The 20,587-nt window shown below is 42.0% G+C and overlaps 1 protein-coding gene and 1 long non-coding RNA gene across 4 annotated transcripts in view; both read right to left on the bottom strand.

Moving 5' to 3' along the window:
• LOC116848256 (dopamine receptor 1) overlaps positions 1-8,380 on the bottom strand; it is a 134,878-nt gene extending 126,498 nt beyond the window's left edge. For 2 of the 3 annotated variants that reach the window (XM_032824157.1, XM_032824155.1), the window contains exon 1: positions 8,280-8,380. In XM_032824157.1, coding sequence (XP_032680048.1) covers positions 8,280-8,327 — 48 coding nt within the window. In that variant the 5' untranslated portion in view covers positions 8,328-8,380. The remainder of the gene's footprint in view (positions 1-8,279) is intronic. The other variant, XM_032824156.1, reaches the window with a different exon arrangement.
• A 7,297-nt stretch (positions 8,381-15,677) lies between these two features.
• Positions 15,678-20,587, bottom strand: part of LOC116848258 — a 32,559-nt gene continuing 27,649 nt past the window's right edge. Inside the window, exons 2-4 of the long non-coding RNA XR_004378935.1 lie at positions 16,305-16,426; positions 16,053-16,166; positions 15,678-15,858 (exon numbers count right to left, since the gene is read on the bottom strand). This is a non-coding gene — a long non-coding RNA (uncharacterized LOC116848258). The remainder of the gene's footprint in view (positions 15,859-16,052; positions 16,167-16,304; positions 16,427-20,587) is intronic.

The following is a 20,587-nucleotide window of genomic DNA, read 5'->3' on the forward strand; positions in this document are numbered from 1 at the left end:
AGAGAGAGAGAGAGAGAGAGAGAGAGAGAGAGAGAGAGAGAGAGAGAGAGAGAGAGAGAGAGAGAAAGAAAGGGTCGACAAAGCTACAAAACTCGAAGAGAAATTTCACTTTGTCAAAATGAGAGTATTTCGAGGGTCTGGAGAAGCCTCTCAGTGTCACTGCGATAAGTCCCCAAGGGTGACTACCTTGTTAGTTTATTCGCGATTCAGAATTGCGCGTCGCTCTCGTGACGCTCGTTCTGATCGTCTAGCATGTCGAGCGGCTCCCTTTTAATCTTCGCAGACGTATCGCTCTTTGTGCCGGTGTTTGCTGATAATAGAAAGTCGGGGGAAAATTGGAGACGCGCTCGTAGACTCGCAGACGGTGTAATTTCGGCGAGTCTGGACTTCCAGCGCGGGAGATGCGCGACTAGTGTGCCTGCCCGATAAACATAGAGACCACTTCTACGTATTCATAGCATCCAACCTATCCAAATTACGCGTACAGTGTCTTAATTTCGAATTGACCGAATTAGATTGAAACAGAAAAAGATCGAGTTTTGTTTTCTACGTCGCGTAAAATATTATGACTCTGACTAATACACAGGGTAAGTCATTTAACGTTATATTCTAAAGGTGCGCCTATAATACGCGAAGTGAGCTTGGCGTAAAAGCTAGTGAAAAATAAAAATAATTTATTTCGCCTACGCCCCTATTCTCTAGCTGCCTCACACCGGAAGTATTCCTCTTGGTTAAAAGAAGCACTTTCGACGTGAGGGAGATGAAGTATAAACGTAAACGAAATTAATCATTTTTATTTTTTACTCCAATTTGCGTCAAACTCACTCCGCGTATCGTACACGAGTCTTAAAATGACTCTGTTGTCTCTTACCTTATCGGAAAATATGTGCCGGTTAAATTAATGAGGAGGAATAAATATTGTGGCTAGAGCCGAATCTTCCGACTACACAATTTATTTCTTGCAATTTTCCGGTAATATAAAAGACAGCAGAAATATTTTAGAATCGAACGTTAAGTTGACTTATCCTGCGCAATCATCGCATTATCTCAATGACGTATTATTCTCATAAGTATTCGATGCATTAATTGTAATCACACGATCGACGCACCTTCAATGATTATATAGCACTTCAATTACAGTTCAAACTCGGCAAAATTGCAATCATATCAGTAAAAATAGCTTGTTGCAGTTTGGCGCTTAGTTTGCAGATTAATCAGCAGTCCTGTTTGCCACAACCTATCTCGGAATTACACCCCGAGAGCATATCCCGAGATTGAAATCGCAATGCGCGAGGAACGAGGCGAGAGCCTGAAAGACGCCGTCACTCTAACGAAGATATGTATTATTCGCTGCGTCTATTTTCGCAAAGCGCGGTCGATAGTGGCGCAAACGAGATGAGCGCGCGATTCCGTCGCGAGCACAAGCTCGTCCGGCGGAAAAATGCAAGTGATTAAAATCCGGTCGAGATGTCAGACAAGCCGAAAATTCCGCTCTGCCGACGGCAGAGAGAAACTCTCTCGCGGGGGTCAAGATGGGGGCAGGATTTGAACGGGGGTTAAGATGGAATGTCTTCGAGAAGTTGCCTCGCGTAAAATTCGGGCGATCGCGAACCGCGGAAATTCCGTTCCGTTGCGGCGGAGATTAAACTTCGCTTCCGCGCCATATCACCGATTATCACGCTAAGCTCCCTCTACCTTCTCTCTCTCTCTCCCCCTCCCTCTCTTTTTCCGTCTCTCCTGCGAGCCCTGAACAGCGGATCGAATAGTTCGCGGCTGCGATTTTCCTCGACGGGCCACGGCGCTCGCGCAACCATCGCGCGATACCGAATAATAATTTATAACACCCTTCCGAGACCCCAACGTGAGAAGAAACACTGAGAAAAATCCTTCTCTTATCAGAGCAAAAGCACGTTTGCTGTTTGATAACCGCTACGGAAATAGATCGAATAGTTGCCGTTACAAACCATATTTTAACCAGTTGTCATTTTAACAGATATGCATTGCCTGAGATATAAATCACATAGATTGTTGAATGTACAAAATTCATTGTAAATACGATTTATAATATCAGTAACAGCAGCAAATATAACAGCAAGTGTCGTAAACAGAAGTGATTTGTTCGAAGACAAATGAAACTCTCATGTCGCGATAGTCCGTACGTGTTCGCATTATTGCTGCCAAGCCTGGTCAGAGCGAAACAGCTGTTGTTAAAGTAAATGTACCAATGCCCGGACATGTACCATCTCCGGACATTATTATTATTTTTATATTTGAATATGAATATTTCAACTTTCAACGTATAATACATACATATTGGTATACATACATTTAATATTTATATTTAGAGTATATTGAAAGATGAAATATTTAGAAAAATATTCAAAATAATAAGAGTGTCCGGAATTAGGTACATGTCCGGGCATTGATACATTTACCTTAGGCGGTGCGTGTGTACAATGGACATGAAATATTGCGGCACAGAAAATGAGTGGTTTCAGAGAAATAGATAATATTTATGTAATAATGACGCGTTGTTATTTCTTTCTCTAAATTCTTATAGAAAGAAACATTTCTTTGTTAATACAACTGATTTGTTGAACGTCATTTTTAATTTTTTCATTTCTAACTTCTACATTGCTAGTAAATCAGATTTATGATTTGTTGGATTAACTGCGCAGCAGCATTCATTATAGAAGCAAATTGAAAGCAACAAATCATTTGTTTCCATAACGGAATTGTTTGCTGTCACTGACGATGTTACCGACAATTTGCTGCGAATACTGGTATTTTATTAAATTAGCAAAACTATTTTTTTCAGTGAATTAATTTCTCATTCTTCCGCGAGATATGTCGACGATGCGATCGCTACTTGGGAGCCGTTACTTGGGAGAACTTTCGAGAAAAAAGTTCTTAATGCGTTTTAATTCTCCAAAAGAAAACCGTGGCTTACATCTGTCAGCCGTTGCATTACAGAGCCGGCGCGCTTATTTCGGCCGCTAATAAGTAAATCTACCCAAAAGGTACACTCCGATTTTTTTCTAATTTGGCACAAATGTAGAAGTACATAAAATATTTAGGTCATATTTTTTCATTTTGGGCCACTTTGAATTTCACGGATATTTTATAGTTTTTTAATGTTCTCATTTCTATCATCAAGTGCAATAAAAATATCTAAGAAATAAAATTAAATACAAGATATAGTTAAATAATTTTAACAAAATCGATATAGCTGAGATACGAACCATTCTAAATTTCTTTAGCCAAGATTCGAAATATTTTAAATCTGTGCTAAATTAGTCAAAAATGGTACGAATCTCGGCTAAATCGAGAAATCCGGCAATTTTAATTAAAATTTTAACAAAATCAGCATAGCTGAGACACGAACCATTCTAAATTTCTTTAACCGAGATTCCAACCGAAATATTTCAAATTTGTGCTAAGTTAGTCAAAAATGTTTTGAATCTCGGTCAAACCGAGAAATTATTTGTATAAATAATTTTTTTCAACTTTTTACATGTTTTTTGTTTAAATATTTTATTATTTATACAAATAATTTTACACGTTTGATTTCATATTGACAATCAGCAAACCAAAAACGCATATGAAATATTTCGGTTGGAATTTCGGCTAAAGAAATTTAGAATGGTTTGTGTCTCAGCTATGTCGATTTTTTTTTATTAAAATTTTAATTAAAATTGCCGTATTTCTGTATTAAATATTTTTTGTACTTCTACATTTGTGCCAAATTAGAAAGAAATCGGAGTGTACTTTTTAAATAGGTTTACTTATAAGTATTTTCTGATTAATCACGCGTGGTCGGCACTTCACTTCCTATCCCCTTCGAATTCTCAACTTCTATCCGCGGACGTGTAGTTGTCAGTCGGGAGTTCCGTTTTTGATCGCTCGTGTTTTTTTGCGAAAAACGCGATGCATAGTACGAACGTGATGCACAACGTTGCAACGTTTTGCAGTCTGTCGAGTACAAACGGGAATGTTTCCACGTTTTGGTTCTATGCGCAAATTTTAATGAGCATTTTGTTGCGAGCAGAGTGAAAGACGGAGAAGTTCCCCCTGGGAAGAAGAGAGAGAGAGAGAGTTGTTCTGCTGTCTGGATACAGTGAAAACGTATTAATTTGTTTACCACACACGACGTCAAAAAGTTTGGCCGATGGACGCGCTCTTTTTCAGCAAGTTCCAGCCGTCACGTGTCAACCGTAACGCGGTGGCGCAGTACGAAGCAGCGCATTTCGTCGTTTCCGTTCGTTAAATGGTCTGAGCTTAATTATCGTCGCGTCGTCGTAACAGACGTCCGTCAGTACATGTTCCTCGATGTCATAGCTCGCCGCGTATCGCGCAACACGAAGATAATCAGCGCGTTCGGAACGAGTTCCATGCTTCTTTGCACGCGAGACGTTCAAGCGCACGCGAGATGTTTCATCCTCGGCCGCGCGTTTAAAGAGAAAAACCGCCCCACGGGTATCTAGGAGGTATTCTAAAGGACATTTCTGTAATTGCTTTAATGGAGTGACATTACGATCCACCCTCCGCCGCGGAGAGAAAACGAATAATCCTGTCTGTCTCTCTCTCTCTCTCGCTCTTTTTTCACCCCCGACCATTTCGAGATTCGAAAGTCATTCGAAAGTCACGTTTCGCAGAAACTGTCTGGAAACTTGGCCAATGCGTCCGAACTTTGCCGAGCCGTTGTTGAGGGACAACCTCCATGACGAAGAAGTGAAGATGCCATCACCAACACCGATAAGAACAACATCAACTTTGGCTCTCAACTAGACGAAAACGCAATTAATTACAAGCGGATGCCTATATAGCAAGGGCCAAGAATTCAGGATTCGATATCTCGTGCGGATCGACGATTGCTCAAACAGAAAATTTCCAGGAAAAACTGGTTACCAGTCAGAAACTGGCCAGTTTTTACCGGCTAGGATTAATCAGTAACTGTTCAAAAACTAAACAGAAAAATTCTTGACCAGTTACTGATCAGAAGGCAGGCTATAAAAGTAGCAAGTAAATGCCGGGTTCTTCTGTCTAGTAAAAGTTCAGAAAGTATTAGCCAATGTTTTTGGCCAGTTACTGGTTAGAAACTAAGTAAAAAAAAATGGCAAACAAACTAGCCTAAACTGGCCAAAAACTAGTTAGTAATCAAAATTCCTGGCCAGCTACCCGATTATCTCACGTCTCGATCAGGTTAATTCCAATCAATTATTTGATTTGTATAAAGTGATGTCATCAAATCTCAACTACTAATATGATCTTAATTATTAATAATCCTGACTGTCACACTGCGAGTTACAACTTATCAGAACGCAACCACATCACTTTGTACAAACCAAACAGCTGATTGAGATCAATCTGATCAGAGGACCATGACATCAATTTCTAGGGTATTGACCAGAAAGAGGTCGCTCTTTCTACTCGAGTGCTGTGTAATCGCGAGAAATAACAAGACTCAAGTGCAAAGGGCCAAAAGGACCACGAACTAATATTATACGTGTCGAGTGGACGAAGCCAACGTAATTTTGGGAAGTTACAAACGTCATGAATTTTAGCTTGACCCGCATTGCAGTTGGCAAACTACTCGTTCTCGTCGATATGGCATGCGCGGACCGCGAACAGAGATCCGTAAACGATCAAGTTTCCCACCGAAGATCGCCAAGTGCTCGCGCGATTGTGCCCGGCGGGAGGGAGGACTGTAGAACTCGAAAACACATTTAATTCCATACCATCGAATTCTCGAGAGCGTGCGCGCGCGAAAGCACGCTCGAAAGCAGCGAGACACGTGCGCTTGCAACGACGACGTTCAATCCGCACCACTCCGGATCGCTGTTAGTCGTCATTCTTTCGCGAAAGTTTGATCCTTCGGCGAATTAATTGCGCCACTTCCGCCGATCACGTCCGGGACATCTGGTCTCTTTCCAACGATCGAATATTCCGCCCGACTTCCGGCCGTCGCGCGTCGATTTAAAGGCCCTCTTAAACTTCTCCTCCGTGGAAAAGTAACTTTCGCGGATCGCCGAGCAGCTTGCGGAACCCGACGGCCACCCCCAGTGCGCCAAGGCGGCGGGGAATACACGACGTTTCTCTTTTAACTGATGTCCCGCGGAATTAAATTTCCGCCGTCGCGGAGCTACCCGATTTTTCCGCCTATGCTCTTCCCCCGCAACGCGAACTTAAGATAGTTTCGTGTTAAATACACAACGCTGCGACTTGTCGTTCGACAAGGCGTCCTACAATGTTCCACACAGCCTCTCGCGAAAATTCACAAAGATTTCTCTTTAACTCAGAATAAGCATTCCTGTCGTGACAGCTCGGGTTCTCGTATTTTTTTGCGGAATGCTCGCGACGATGGAAAGGAAAACGGGGAAAATAAATAGCCGACGCGAACGGGGACTTTTCGTTTTCGAAAAGAAATTATTGTTGCGTTTATAGAAAATCTATAGACGTTAAACGCAGTGTTAAATACACTCCTGGTCACCTGCAGCGCTTTACAAGCGCTGTAAAGAACTTTTCGCTTTAAGAGTTCGCTCATCTTGAGAGATTTATATTGCGCTCCTGCCTCCCCTCCCCTTTCCGGTTCCTTCGAAAAAATATCTTGAACTTTCAGCAAATTTATACCCCAACTTTGCGACGGATATCTTCCTGTAGATTCGCGAATCCCCGAGAAATACGAGTTAATCAATTATTTTATGCAGTACTTCGCACAGTAAAGTGTTACTGTCGAAGAGATTTATCGTATCAATATGTACGTTTCACTCATGTGCTGAAGCACTCGTACGTACGCGAGAAGATGTCGTCTTTTATATGCTCTTTGCATGTACAAGTGTCCTTTATTTTTTCTTTAAATTAAAATAACACTTGAGACGGTTCTATACATTCTTCAGTGATTATAACAGAGACATGCAAAAATACACGATAATGTACGGACAAATGGTGGTAAAAAAATTAATTGTAACTAATGGTGCAGACATTTAACTTGCTCGAGACACAACTTTCGTTTCCCGGTTTTCGACAAAGCTTATTTGCTCCGACTGCTTACTGATAATCAGTCTGAAAGCGCATGAAAGCGGGATAGGAAAATTAACGTAACCGCGACGACCAAGATGCAAAACCTGTTGCAACGATGCAAAAGCTGCTTTCACGAAATAGTCCATAAAGAGAAAGAGAGACGAGACAAAAGCGGAGAATGCAGGAAGTTTCGCGCGCCGTAACTCTCAGAAAAATCGCGAAACTCAAACAAACTCGCAAAAAAAATACGATTTGCTCGCAGGAATTCACCGCGAACCGATAAACTTCGGTGCCAGCCCCGGTATTGTTCGCTTTTCCGCACGGAGTCACAATTTTTCTTTTCTCTTCACGATCGACGGTATCACGCGGCGCGATATATACACGTAGTTTTGACTGCGAGCCATTTCGCCGACTGACGAATCGATTTTTCGAACGGATCGATATGTTTTCTCGGCACGTCCGACACGTCAGATCTCACGACGGCGATGCGCGACGGTGATGTATAATTCACGATTGCCTCACGCTACTAACATCGACAACCATCTCGTTCAATATTATAAAGCTGTTTAAGATCACGGAACAACTGTGTGATAGCACATGTGACAGAGAAAAAGAAAGAGAGAAAAAGAAAGAGAGGCGATCTCTCTATCGGAACACAACCCGTTTTCGTCACTTAACGAGCTCGTTCTCTCCGAGCACGTCTCTAGTCGATATGTCTCCTTTTCTTCACACACTCTCTCGACTCGGAGTCGCCCTCATCCCCGTACGCGCCAAGACACACGAGGGACATCGCGAAATCTCATGCCAGCCGTTCTTTTTTCACATGATCACTGCGATACTCGCGCAAACATACGGCACTGAACCAGCGCTTTTCCGTTCGTCTCTCAATCTCTCCTGGAATTGCATTCTGCACGTAAATGCGTGTACACGTAACGACACATAAAAAGAGAGAGACACAGAGAGATAGAGAGAGAGAGAGAGAGAGAGGCGGGGTGTCGTGACGAGAAGAGAAGGAGGATGATGAGGAGGAGGAGAAAGAGAGGGGTAGGGGCGGGGGTGGGATAGGGTAAGGGTGAGCGAGAGCGGACACAGAAAGAGAGAGAGAGAGAGAGAGAGAGAAGGGAGGGGGATGTACAGGGAGAAACAGACTGACTCATGCTGCGCTTTCTTTCGTGCTGACGAAATGAACCAACGTAAAAAGGCCGTCGACACTCATCATGCACAGGTGGGACTATCATTTGTAGTGTGTATATATTCACGGTTGCCGGCGGTCCTGCGGTAAACGGGGTGGTAGTGTCTGGGTACATCGTCGCTCACCTGGGGTAGAATCATGACGTGCGGCAGCTGGCGCGCCTCGCCGCGCACTGACTCTCCCGCACCCCGAGCCAAGTTCTCCTCGCGCGCGCCCCAGCCGAATCCACCCCCCACCAACCCTCTCAGCATCCACCACCCTTGTGCAACGTCGCTCCGTCGCTCCCTCTCTCTCTCTCTCTCCCCCTCGCTCTCCCCCTGTCTCTCTGTAACGGTGTCTCTCTCCCTCTCCTTCTTTCTCTCTCACCCTCTTTTTCTGTCGGGAGGGAAAAAAGAGCCTTGGGGGTGAAGCGGCTGCGAGATGTCGGGCGAGACATACGCCGCGGTCGCTGCGCGAAGGACGACTATAATTGCCGTTCTTTCGAGACGCTCACTTATTAACGCGTTCGACTGAGTGGTACCGCTTATAAAGGGCGATTTAGTCATCAAAGTGTAGATTCTGGCGAGATAAAGCGAGAGGGACTGTGCGAGACGGATAAGAATGACGATGGTTCGCGCAAAAGTCGGACACGCATTACGGAGTGCGACGCACTGAATCACAACTGTGTTTCGACATTTTTCGATTCTAGACTTCTTCGGGGCCGATCGTGTGGAGATCATGTGATAGGTTAACTCGCGCGGAGTTATACGTGTACATAACTATTATTTCGACCAAAAGATCCAAAAACTCATTTTAAATGCGCGCAATCGTAACACGAATTTTTGAATCGAAACGGAGCTCAACGATTCTAATTTTCTTTTTCTTTTTTCAACATCGTAACGTAAGACGAAAGATTCTCCCCGTAATTTCCCCTTACCTAGAGTTGAGGGGGAATCGGTAGATTAAATATGTATTCCGACGTCATAAATAATCGTATGCTCGACAAATACAGTTCTTAACCGAAGGGATGAGCTCTGTCACTCTTATCGCGGTTGCGTGAAGAATCGCCCACGTGACAAAAAAACAGAGTAGCGGGACGATAAAACGCATAATTTTGAATTCATTGCGCAACCCCGCGTTATGTGTGGGCGATCCATCATCCCTCGCGAACGGAACGATTCTGATGTTGGCCGAATCCCGGCAGCCGCGGAAAGGTGAGATTTCGCTCGATAGGCTCGACGCGCCGCAATTTTTAACGCTGTTTCACCACGCGCGCGACGCTTTACGATAACAGCGCGAGGAATTGCGTAATTGCGCTCAAGCCGACGGGGAGTGCGCGAATCGACGTCGGGGTCGCAAATAGCTCGATAATTCACGCGCACCGCAGCTGTTAATCTCGCCGGAGCGCCGCCGTTCTCGAGATGCGTGCAACGTAAATCCGCGCGTCTCCGAGCTAAATCTCCGGAACGTCACGTCGGGCTTGCTCCCACGCGTGCAAAAAGCGCGGATTACCCTCTCCGGCTGGATACGCGACGTCTACGCGCCGATAGATGAACAGGCTGTCTCCTTCTTTCTCTTTTTTCTCTGTCGCGCGCAAAAAGCTGATGTATCTATCCTGTAGTTTCGACGAGAGAGAAACGCGAAAGCTAGTGTGCTTCTCGTGGTCGTACACGAGCAATTCGTCTCATGCGTTACGATTGCGAAACGAGACAATAAGCCGGCGAAAGGGTATCGGGGCCGCGTCGCAATCGTTCGCCGTTCGATCAAGGATCCTTGTCGCGGCCAGAAAGCTTCTCCATAGATAGGCATTACCGAAAAAAATGGGTCGGCACCTCGCCCGCTCTAGAGGGGAAAAAAAGAGTTCGGCTCTGCGTCCAACCACGACGTGCGCTATGAATAGATATTGGAAGCGTATTCTCCGCACTGGAGCGCCGCCGGTGATCGCGAGACATCGATCCGGAACCGACAGAGGTACATGTAAACCTGCCGCCCCAAGTCATTCGCGAATTTGCATTTCTTAACGTCCGACGGATCTACAAAGAGTCCGCTCTCAAGCGAGTTGGATATATCCGAACTCGTCGACGAGAGAACGAACGATAGAAGACATTGAGAGAAGAAATATCATGAAAATAAGAACTATTTATTCGGTGAGTGCTAATAACATATGCTTACTTATATCAATATAAAATGTTTTCCAAGTGAGGAAATACACATTTTCTGAAAATCTTAGCTTTTCATGAAAGCAACTGTTTATTCTATTTAAGAAAATTGAAAGAATTAAATTTAAGCTAATACAGAATGAGCTAGCAGCTACGAACGTGCTTCAAGATAAGTCGAAAACAGAGCCGCAAGTGTCACCGCAACACTACTTGAAATCAATTTGGCACGCGAAGATTATTCACGCGAGACAAATCGCGGGCCGCATCCAGCGACTAACGGCAGATATCAATTAAACACCGTCGTGAGAAAAGGATGACCTTCCCCGCGCTGCCTGTCGACACGTTAAATGATCGTAGATTAATTAAACCATAAGGCGACTAATTAAAGTTCTTGTAATAGGATCCGAGGATATAGCGACATTGTAGCGCAGTTTCGCGTCTAGCCACGGCGAGAGCAAGGTGGCGGAGAGCTTACGATAAATCAAGATTAATCGAGATTAAGGGACCCAGGACCGAAGGTGGCTATCGACACCAGCCACTTTCGCGGAAAGTTCCAGCGAGTGGCGTGGTGACCCATGTCGACGGAGATATTTCTTCGGCGTCTCCGCGCTCAGGGAATTAACGCAAGCTCTCGGGACGGGTGTCGATAGCAGAACTAATGCCGCGGGATCTCAAGAATGAAATTAGTTCGCGATGTTCGCGCGCACGTCCGCCGGATGTCAAGAATACTACGCGGCCGCATTCCCTCGCCATTCAGCGAAATCCGTCCGGTGCACATTCGCCTTCGACGTACGTAGGTTTATGTACTTTCCTCGATACACCGTCCCTTCTCCGTCCTCGCGTCGCCCTCTTCGCGCGCGCCCGCCCGTCCTGTTTAAATTTTATTATACTGCAAATCGAAAGCTCACGGAACCGCGTAATCAAGAGGAGAAATCGATACGCCAAACGAACGGCGCGCCCCAAAGCCGTTAAATTATTCAGCACACTGAGAGAAAAATATAGTTGCTTTCGGCGTCAATTATACTCTTTTGTGATTTTAACCATAAAAATAGCTGGGAAAACCATTATTTTAGTAACTGTTATTAGAAAGATGGTTCTTCTAATTATTTTTTTCGTTAAAATCACAAAAAAAGTTGACGCCAAAAGCAACTATATTTTTCTCTCAGTGCAGGCAGTGTCGGAGTCTGATTGATAACAGCGTGCGAGATGTGACGTGTCACATCTGTAAATGTCAAATGTGTCAGAATTACGTTCTTTTCAGTTGTCTGATTACATTTCGTCAAGAAATCCAGCGAGAGAGAAAGAGAGAAAGTGGCATGTTTTTCCACATATACGGCAAACTGTTCCCTTTACGATGATTTGATTAGCGTTCCATTTAGTGACGATTAAATATATTCCGTAAAATACACGGCAGAGTAATTTCTATAACAGATGATATTAAGGATTTATTGCAAGGAACGCGAGGCTAAAACACGTGTCGAGTTTATATCGAGCGATTCTCGCGCGGTCGGCGAGCACAATGAAACATTATCATTTCGCGACGTTCGGCACGCTTAAAGAGTATCGGGCCGGAATATGTAACGAGAAGAAGCAGCGAGAAGAGAAGCGATCTCGCCTACTTTCAACGAGCTTTTCCGATCTTTGGGAACCTGGCGCGAGTGTTTTTCCGTGTCACAGTTTTCACGCTCTAAATCGTTCCGCCGCGCGCCACCGGCACCTTCCCTCTCCCATTCTTCGTCCCCCACTGATGAAATTCTCGCGTTTCTTTGAGTCCTGTCGAGTATGTGCTGACATTTCGCATTTCAACCGGGCAAAGTCAATTCTTGGGAGAAACCAAAGCGAACGACAGCTCGATACATTGCTCGGAAATGGTCCACGGCGAGGAACTCTTATCGATTTCGGATAATTAAACTTTGAGAAGTTTCAAAATAGAATGCATCACACGCGACACTTGTCACTGCGTATAAACACCAAATTAACTCGCGGGATGATTATTTTGTATGACGCGTGTAAAGACAAGGACGACGGCAAGTGCACTGTGTAAGAGAAAAATATATAAAAAATAAAAGAATATTTTTCAATTGGCACTAATAACAAGATGTCATTGAAATTATGTGATTATATCGAAACTTCATAAATTTATATTGTTTACATGTGCATCATATCGTCCGCCTGTAATAATTGCAAAAAGCAAAATACGACGCGCGCGTTTTCATTATTCTCCCAAATGGCTCAAAGTAAAACCGGTTACATATTAATGTCACATTAGCGAAAGCATTCGAACGTTATCACGTCCAGAGAAAGAGAGAGAAAAAGAGATCATTCCTGAACCTGTTGCGCGTTCGTAACGCACATGAGCATCACTATCAACAGATACTTTATTGCGCGGTAAATTAAGGAGAGTGTCGCGGCTTAAGTAGTCAAGCTCATAAAATGCGGAGAGATTTCTGTTGCATCAATGTCGCCGGTGCTTGCAACAAGGCGTGCACAAGCACACATAATGAGACTTCGATCGACGATGCGCGATCGAAGGTCGGGAAAACTCGGAGGGAGAGACGTCGTCATCGCGCGGAAGTAATATTTATTGCACGTGTTCGCGCGCCACATTGCACGCTTCGCTTCCTTGACAAATCGCTTGCCACGGGGATCAACGTTCGCGTATGTTTATAGTTCCGAGAGATTTTAGTGTATTTCAAACCCGCTTCCTCATAAAACCTGCAGAAAGTCGCGCATATACACGCAAGAAATATCATACAAATTACAAAGATTAGAAAAATAAAAGGAGAATTAAAGCATGAAGTTGAAGGCTCTTCTGATACGCAATTAATTAAAGTAAAAAATAGGGTCAATAGGAAGCTAATGCACGGATCAGGTAGTGCAATAAATTTCTCAGCTGTAAGTATCCAATCTCGCAGGGATACTTATTATATTTACAAGCATAACATATATATGTGCGAATATAATAAATATCCTTACGACAAAAAAGTATATGTCTTTTAGTTTAGAATATAGAAGACAATTCATTCTTGACATATTTTCCTCTAATACAACAAACGACAGAGATATACTTTCGAATGTAATGCAAACTCGCGTTGTATGTATTTCTACGAAATTATTACCTTAAATAAGCACACAGCTGCCTATATGTGTTCTGTCGTCGCGTCGGAAAATATTTTCCATGTAAAACGCGAGCGGTGATATTAACGAGGTTACGACGAAACCTTTAACCCCCGAAGGCACGGTTCGTAAACCCGCGTGTTACGAGATTAATTTTACGCCGCCCGGGCCCGTTTCGACTTACGCCACGATAGCATCGTCGCGTGAAAAGTGCACGGTCGAGAGAAGCCAGCCACAGAGGTCGGGTGGCTCTCTAGTCGTGAACTCACTCCCGATTCCACGTGACTCGTGTATCGTTTCCACTCAACAATAGCCCGACATCTCGCGACATATTTTCCCGTCGCACTGATTACGGCGCATTGATTTAAAGCCACCTCGCGCGGTATTTCAATAAACCGGTATACGCACGGTTTATTGAATTTGATCGCTCCATTATTTAAAGCGTCCCATAAGCGCACGATATGCAATGCATTGTATACATGTGCATATGTGCACACAGACACACGTACGTAACGAGTATTCTAAATGCATGTATACTATCTGGAAAATGAAACCGTTCGAACGCTCGCGATGCTGTTTACGCCGCGATGCCGAGAGAAAGAGAGAGAAAGATTACGGATAAACGTTTCAGACCCGAGATATCTTCCTAGCCAATCTATGCACGCAAAATGCACGGCGATACGTACGTACAATAAGCCGCTATCCTCGCTGAGAGGTGAGCCAATGTACACTTTTATAGCAGCGCGTAGCAGTCGTATTCAGAGGAGCACGTAGGATCCACCCACGAGTCACGTCGCGTCTGACCATACGCGATGCTTATTCACTTACGACGGTACACGAGCACTTTACGAGCGCCCCGGATTTGCCGTACAATCCAAAAAATTCTGACAGAGCGGAACAAACGCGTCGTATTTGAGAAATAACTGCATGCTTTTTTCAGTGAAAACGCACACGGACGTTCACTGTGTCAACAAAATATGCCCCGCAGCCCTTATTGCAGTTTGCATATGTGTCAATTCGTACCGAGTGCGCCGAGAGCAACTTGATCGTTATGGAGTCTCTCGACCGCAGCAAAATTATTCAATGTTAAAAACGCGTTATTAATACCTCAATCTTTTTTAATTTCAAATTATCGGAATGCAAAATTCTGCGCGACGACATTGCTCGCGAAAAGTTGTCAAAATTCATTGATAAAGCACGCAATATTTGCAGAGAGAAAATTGATTCAATAGTTGTAAACTTAGATATCTAAATAATATATCAATTCAATAATAATTCAATTATGTCATGTGAACATGTTATATACAATAATAGTTATATATTATCCTATCTACTTGTTTTATTCTTCTGGAATCAATGCGATTTACATATAAGCACTACGGAAAGTGACACTTTTTGAGCATCTAAATTGTACGCTCATCACAGCGTATGTCTCGATATCGTACGCAGTTATGACACGTTATTGCGAAGCGCTACTCTGATGTGCTATTCTGAGGCGCAATCTCGATGCGCATTTTTGACTGCTTAAAACAATTGCGGAACTGCACGGAATGAGTTGGAAAAGAGAAAATATTAAAAATCGGTAACTTTCTCTGTTAAATAATTTCGAATATACCCGTGAATCGCGCGTGTAAAACACGAGTCGGGAATCACGGCGCTTTCGACAAAAGATCGAGAGAAAACGAAGACATTCCGTTTTGCGGTTGATTATGCTTTGTCAAAAAAGGAAATTAATGTTTCATGGGAATTCTAATTGTTAACAGAAACGATAAATATCAAGGTTGCTCATTCATTTTAATCAACATGATGTAAATTGTCACGCGTGACAAATGTGGAAAATCAACGATCGCGGCGAACGTAAAATTTATCGCGCGCAAGATAATCGTGAATTTCACGTCAATTCTGATATTTCAAGTTATTTAAAACAATCGTCCGTCCGTTTCGCGCAGTGTATTTCGATGGACAGCACAAACACATACGTGCGAAAAACCCTACACTGAGAGAAAAATTTTTGGTATTTATGACCATAATTGCATAGCGAAATGATTACAGCCGAGAAACCCGTTTTTGTAGTAATCGCTGCTGTGGTGCTTATCGGTAATAGCCTTCTGTGCATATTGCCGCTACCACTACATTTTCTCTTAGAACAACAAAAAGATGGCTGGCGCCGAAAATGACTATAATATGCGGTGAGATTAACTGTTCTTTTTTCTCCCAGTGTACATGCAGGAATTTATAAACTATGTAAATCGCATTGATTTCCACGAGATTGTGTAAACTCCCGTCACCTACTAACCCACCACCTAAAAAAGTACAAACAGCATTTCTCGTGCTGAATTTTCTCACTCACCGAGGATCTGCACCGAGGATCGGCCGCGTTCTGCTACAATTCTGGAACAAAAAGATAGAATCGTCGATTAAATACATAAGATAATTAGATGAAAAAAGTAGTGGCGTAGCCAGGGGGGCTGAGAGGGCTGCAGCTCTCCCCGAAATTAATTTCCTTACGCGTAGACACAAGTGTGCCGATCTTTTGCGAGGGATTAAAAAACGCAAAAATACGAAAAATGTTAAAATAAACTTACCTTCGAGCCGATCCTACACGGCTCGAACCGGATCCTCCGGTGCGGCCTCCATACTCATCGAATCTGCACCTCCCGGGAACCGCCTCCGCCATGTAGCCATAATCTCCGCCCGATCTGAAGCAGAAAGCGAATTTCCCGTTTGGTTACATCGATAGATGTCAACGTATCTCGAGAATAAAGAAAGATTCGAACTGTACTTTTCTTCTAAATTAACGAAACGAAGACGTCGTGATAGTAACTCTTAATCCTTACCTCACATTTGAGCACAAAAGCAGAAAGGCAGAGAGGTAGAAGGCAATCAGAACTCGCGCTGGTGGTCAGATGGTGTAGTCGAAGTATTTTGTTGCACACAGTGGTTGCACGGTGAAACCATCCTTAAAAATAGAAAAAAAATCAATTCAATATTTTAGGCTTTCGCGGTGTCCATGCATATTAGATTTGTTTTCCGGGTTTGAGCCGCGTGGATTCTTCTTTGTTTGATTCCGACGTTTTGCGAACATTTCAGTCCGCTTCGTCAGGGAGCATCGGGTCATTCCTCCCTGACGAAGCGGACTGAAATGTTCGCGAAACGTCGGAATCAAACAAAGAAGAATCCACGCGACTCAAATCCGGAAAACAAATCTAATAGAAAAAATCAATTTCAAAAGGAATGATCTCTTGGATTGTCATTCAGATACGTGATGTGAAAATTTTATTAGAATCCGAATCTTGAAGGTCCTGTGCTTCAAAAAGTTAATTCCGGAAACGGAAATATCGCATTTTCGCGAGCACAACGCAATAAATACAGCGAGTCATGTGCTATGTCGGAAAAAAGGGAAATTCGTAAATATTCTCGCGAGGCGAGCTCGTGTTACGCCGCCCATTGGCGCTGCGCTCGATCGCTCGGGAATATTTTATTGCGCTACGTCGGGTGTATTTTCTCGCCGTAAAGTGCACATCGGCACACACGTACGCACACATGCATACCACGTAAGAGAATCGCCGCGGGACGGTCCCGCTTCTGCAGACGGATACGCCATTGTTCTTTTGCGAGTTTCGCGAGTTTTTCAGTTTACAAACAAAAGCGCTTTATTGTCTTGGGGAAACCAGAATTATGAGTAATTAATTACTTTTTCAATTAATTATCGAATTTAATTGACGATTACTATAAGCCTATCCAATTGAAAATATTTTAATTAACCACTGACTTCAAAAAATCTAATTAAAAATCGTTCAATTAATGATTGATTTGAAGGAATTCAATTAAAAACTGTTGAATTACGATTAAAATGAGCGCAAGTAATTAAAGATTATTCGATTAACGATTAAACATAGTCAATGTAATTAAAGGTTATTTAATTGACAATTGATATAAGCGCAGTAGACGATTGACCAATCAATCACAATCGAAATTAATCGTAGTTATTTACATTGCTTATGGTAACTAATCGAGCTAAATATATGCTTTTTTATATATATATATATATATATATATATATATATATATATATATATATATATATATATACCTTATATCAATTGTCAATTAAATAACACTTAATTATATTAACTATGTTCGATCGTTAATCAAATAATCTTTAATTACTTCCGCTCGTTTTAATCGTTAATTCAACAGTTTTTAGTTGAATTCCTTCAAGTCAAAAATTGAATGATTTTTAATTAGATTTCTTGAAGTCAGTTAATTAAAATATTTTCAATTGGATAGGCTTATATTAATCGTCAATTAATTAAATTAGAAATTATTTACTCAAATCAATTATTAAATTGAGGTGAATTTAATTGATATTTTTACAACTCTGCTTCAAATATAATCAATGGACGTTTCTTTGGTGGAATCGCGATTCGAGCAAATCGAGAAGTGCATCGGTTAAAAAAACCCATTGATTCACATTTTACTATACTGTCGTTTGCGCAACGTATGCGCACTCGGAATTCGCGGAGCGAATACAGAAGAAATCACGCGGTGAGAATAAGAGAGCAAAAACTAAACGAGAAAACGCCTACGCTTCGCGCCCGTATTGTCACAAAGTAAAAGTATCAGTCCCGAACGCATACGCGTAGAGAGAATTTTATGGCAAAAATTATTATAGAATTTTGTAATCGAGGAGTAGATTAAAATTCTGCAGTAATATATTATCCCTTCGTTTTTCACATGTGCTACTTGGAAACTAAAGGGTGCTATTGACAAATTTGCTATGTTACTTAACAAGATAGACCTTACTAGCAGTCTTGATCTATTAAAAACATGTATGGCACAATTGAAAAGAATTTATATGAAAAAGAAAAGAATTAATATTTTCTTCGTGTATCTAATCCTGAAAATTCTTATTGCTTTGTTCTTTAAATACGAATATTTAAATTTTGAACATACATGCGAAGAAAGGATTAACCTCAAGAGCTAAAATGTAACAGCTAAGAACATGTCATTGAAATAAGCAGAGTTAATATCGTTGCTACTGCACTGAAAGAAAAATATATCTACGAATTAATAAGTATTTATAAGTATTTATTTTTAGTGGATACACTATTTACTCAAATCTAATAATAAAATCTAAATTCTATTATTTAAATAAAACAAACAATTGCTTTCATGAAAAACTTAGATTTTATCAAGATTTTAAAGAAATGTATATTTTATTATTTAAAAAATATTTTCGATTAGTGCGTGAGTAAATGTATGTTATTTAGTACCCATCAAAATATTTACTATTTCTTAGATATTTTTGTCTCTCAGTGTGACTATAGAAGGTTTCCATTATTATCAATTCGGTTTCCACTTAAATTGCGCTTTATGCCCGTCGAAAATGTAAAATTGGCAAGACTGCTAATTAATCACGTTACCATAACAGACGATATGAAAAAAGAAATCTCAACAATTCGATCGCAGATTGTTAACTTTGGCGCAAACACAAAGTGTCTTTCGTACTTACATAACGCTGTTCGATCCTTATGATACAGAAGGGCGATTTCACGTTCACTAGAAGCGCGGTAATTTTCCCCGTGCAATGGCGTTGGTTTCAAGTCGCTACGACGTCCACAAGTGGAATTATTTACAATTATATCGATCCGCGTTCTAGATCGTTCAGCGGAAAAGACACGACGAGTGAAAGGAATGCGGAGCGCGCGGCACTCTCTCTCTCTCTCTCCCGGAGAGTCACCTACTACTGTACGCGACGGCACGCGGTGGTACGGCTCATTGCTCTCCCCCCTCCCTCCCCCCTCACGCGACTCAGATAAGCAGATACTCCGCCCACTTTCTCGCCGCGGTCGTTCACCTCACTTTAGTACGCATCGCGCCGACGCCAGAGCAAGTACGCGCGCACGTGTTAGACGTCTATACAGCGAGGTTGTAAACGCTTATAACACGCGAAATAAATCGAGATAAATCGAGGTAGCGATATAAAATAAAAAGGAATCTCCTTGGCACGCGTCTGTACTGCTCTTTCGTTGTTCAGTTGTTCAGTTGAGTGTTTTAATCGGTTGAAGCGAACACGATGATCAGAATTGCGAATAATTACTTTTTTAATTAATTGCCGAATTTAATTAACGATTAATGTAAGTCTATTCAATTAAAAATATTTTAATTAACCACTGACTTCAAGAAATCTAATTAAAAATCATTCAATTAACAATTGATTTGAAGGAATTAAATTAAAAATTACTGAATTAACGAGCGAAAGTAAAGATTATTCGATTAACGATTGAACATAGTCAATGCAATTAAAGGTTATTTAATTGGCAATTGATATAAGCAAATTTAATCGAAAAACGATTGACCAATCGATGTCAATCGAAATTAACCGTAGTTATTTACATTGCTCATGGTAATCATTAATCGAATAATCTTTAATTACTTTCACTCGTTTTAATCGTTATTTCAACAGTTTTTAATTGAATTCCTTTAAATCAATGGTTAATTTAATGATTTTCAATTAGATTTCTTGAAGTCAGTGGTTAATTAAAATATTTTTAATTAAATAGGCTTATATTAATCGTCAATTAATTAAATTAGAAATTATTTACTCAAATCAATTATTAAATTGAGGCGAATTTAATTGATATTTTTACTACTTTGGGGGAAACACAGCGCTGGCCGGTAAAAACAACCGTTGCGCTACCTCGTGAAGCTTCAGAAAGCTGCGTGACTACGCCACGGAGGGAAAGCGGCACAGAATGCAAAAGCCGCAGGGAAGCGCCGCGTCCCGAAGGATCTCCGATACACATCACCGACAAATCCGTATCTCGTCTTTGTACGGTAAGACATTATGGTTGTTTCGCGACGACCAAGACCGTACCTTCCCTTCATCCCTGTCTCTCGAGGCTGCAACAAGGGATATGCGACGAAGTTCATTTCGCGCGCGCCTTGCCATCGATCGGAACGTGTATTCTGATTCTCCACTCTAATTTAACGGATAAAAATCGCACTTCCTTTAATACTTGATACTTTGCCACCTTCTTTCATTCAAACCTTCTCTCTCTCTCTCTCTCTCTCTCTCTCTCTCTCTCTCTCTCTCTCTCTCTCTCTCTCTCTCTCA

This window comes from Odontomachus brunneus, unplaced genomic scaffold, assembly GCF_010583005.1.
Source record: "Odontomachus brunneus isolate Ranch 3 - 2012 unplaced genomic scaffold, Obru_v1 Obru_scaffold_092, whole genome shotgun sequence".
Taxonomy (NCBI): Eukaryota; Metazoa; Arthropoda; class Insecta; order Hymenoptera; family Formicidae; genus Odontomachus; species Odontomachus brunneus.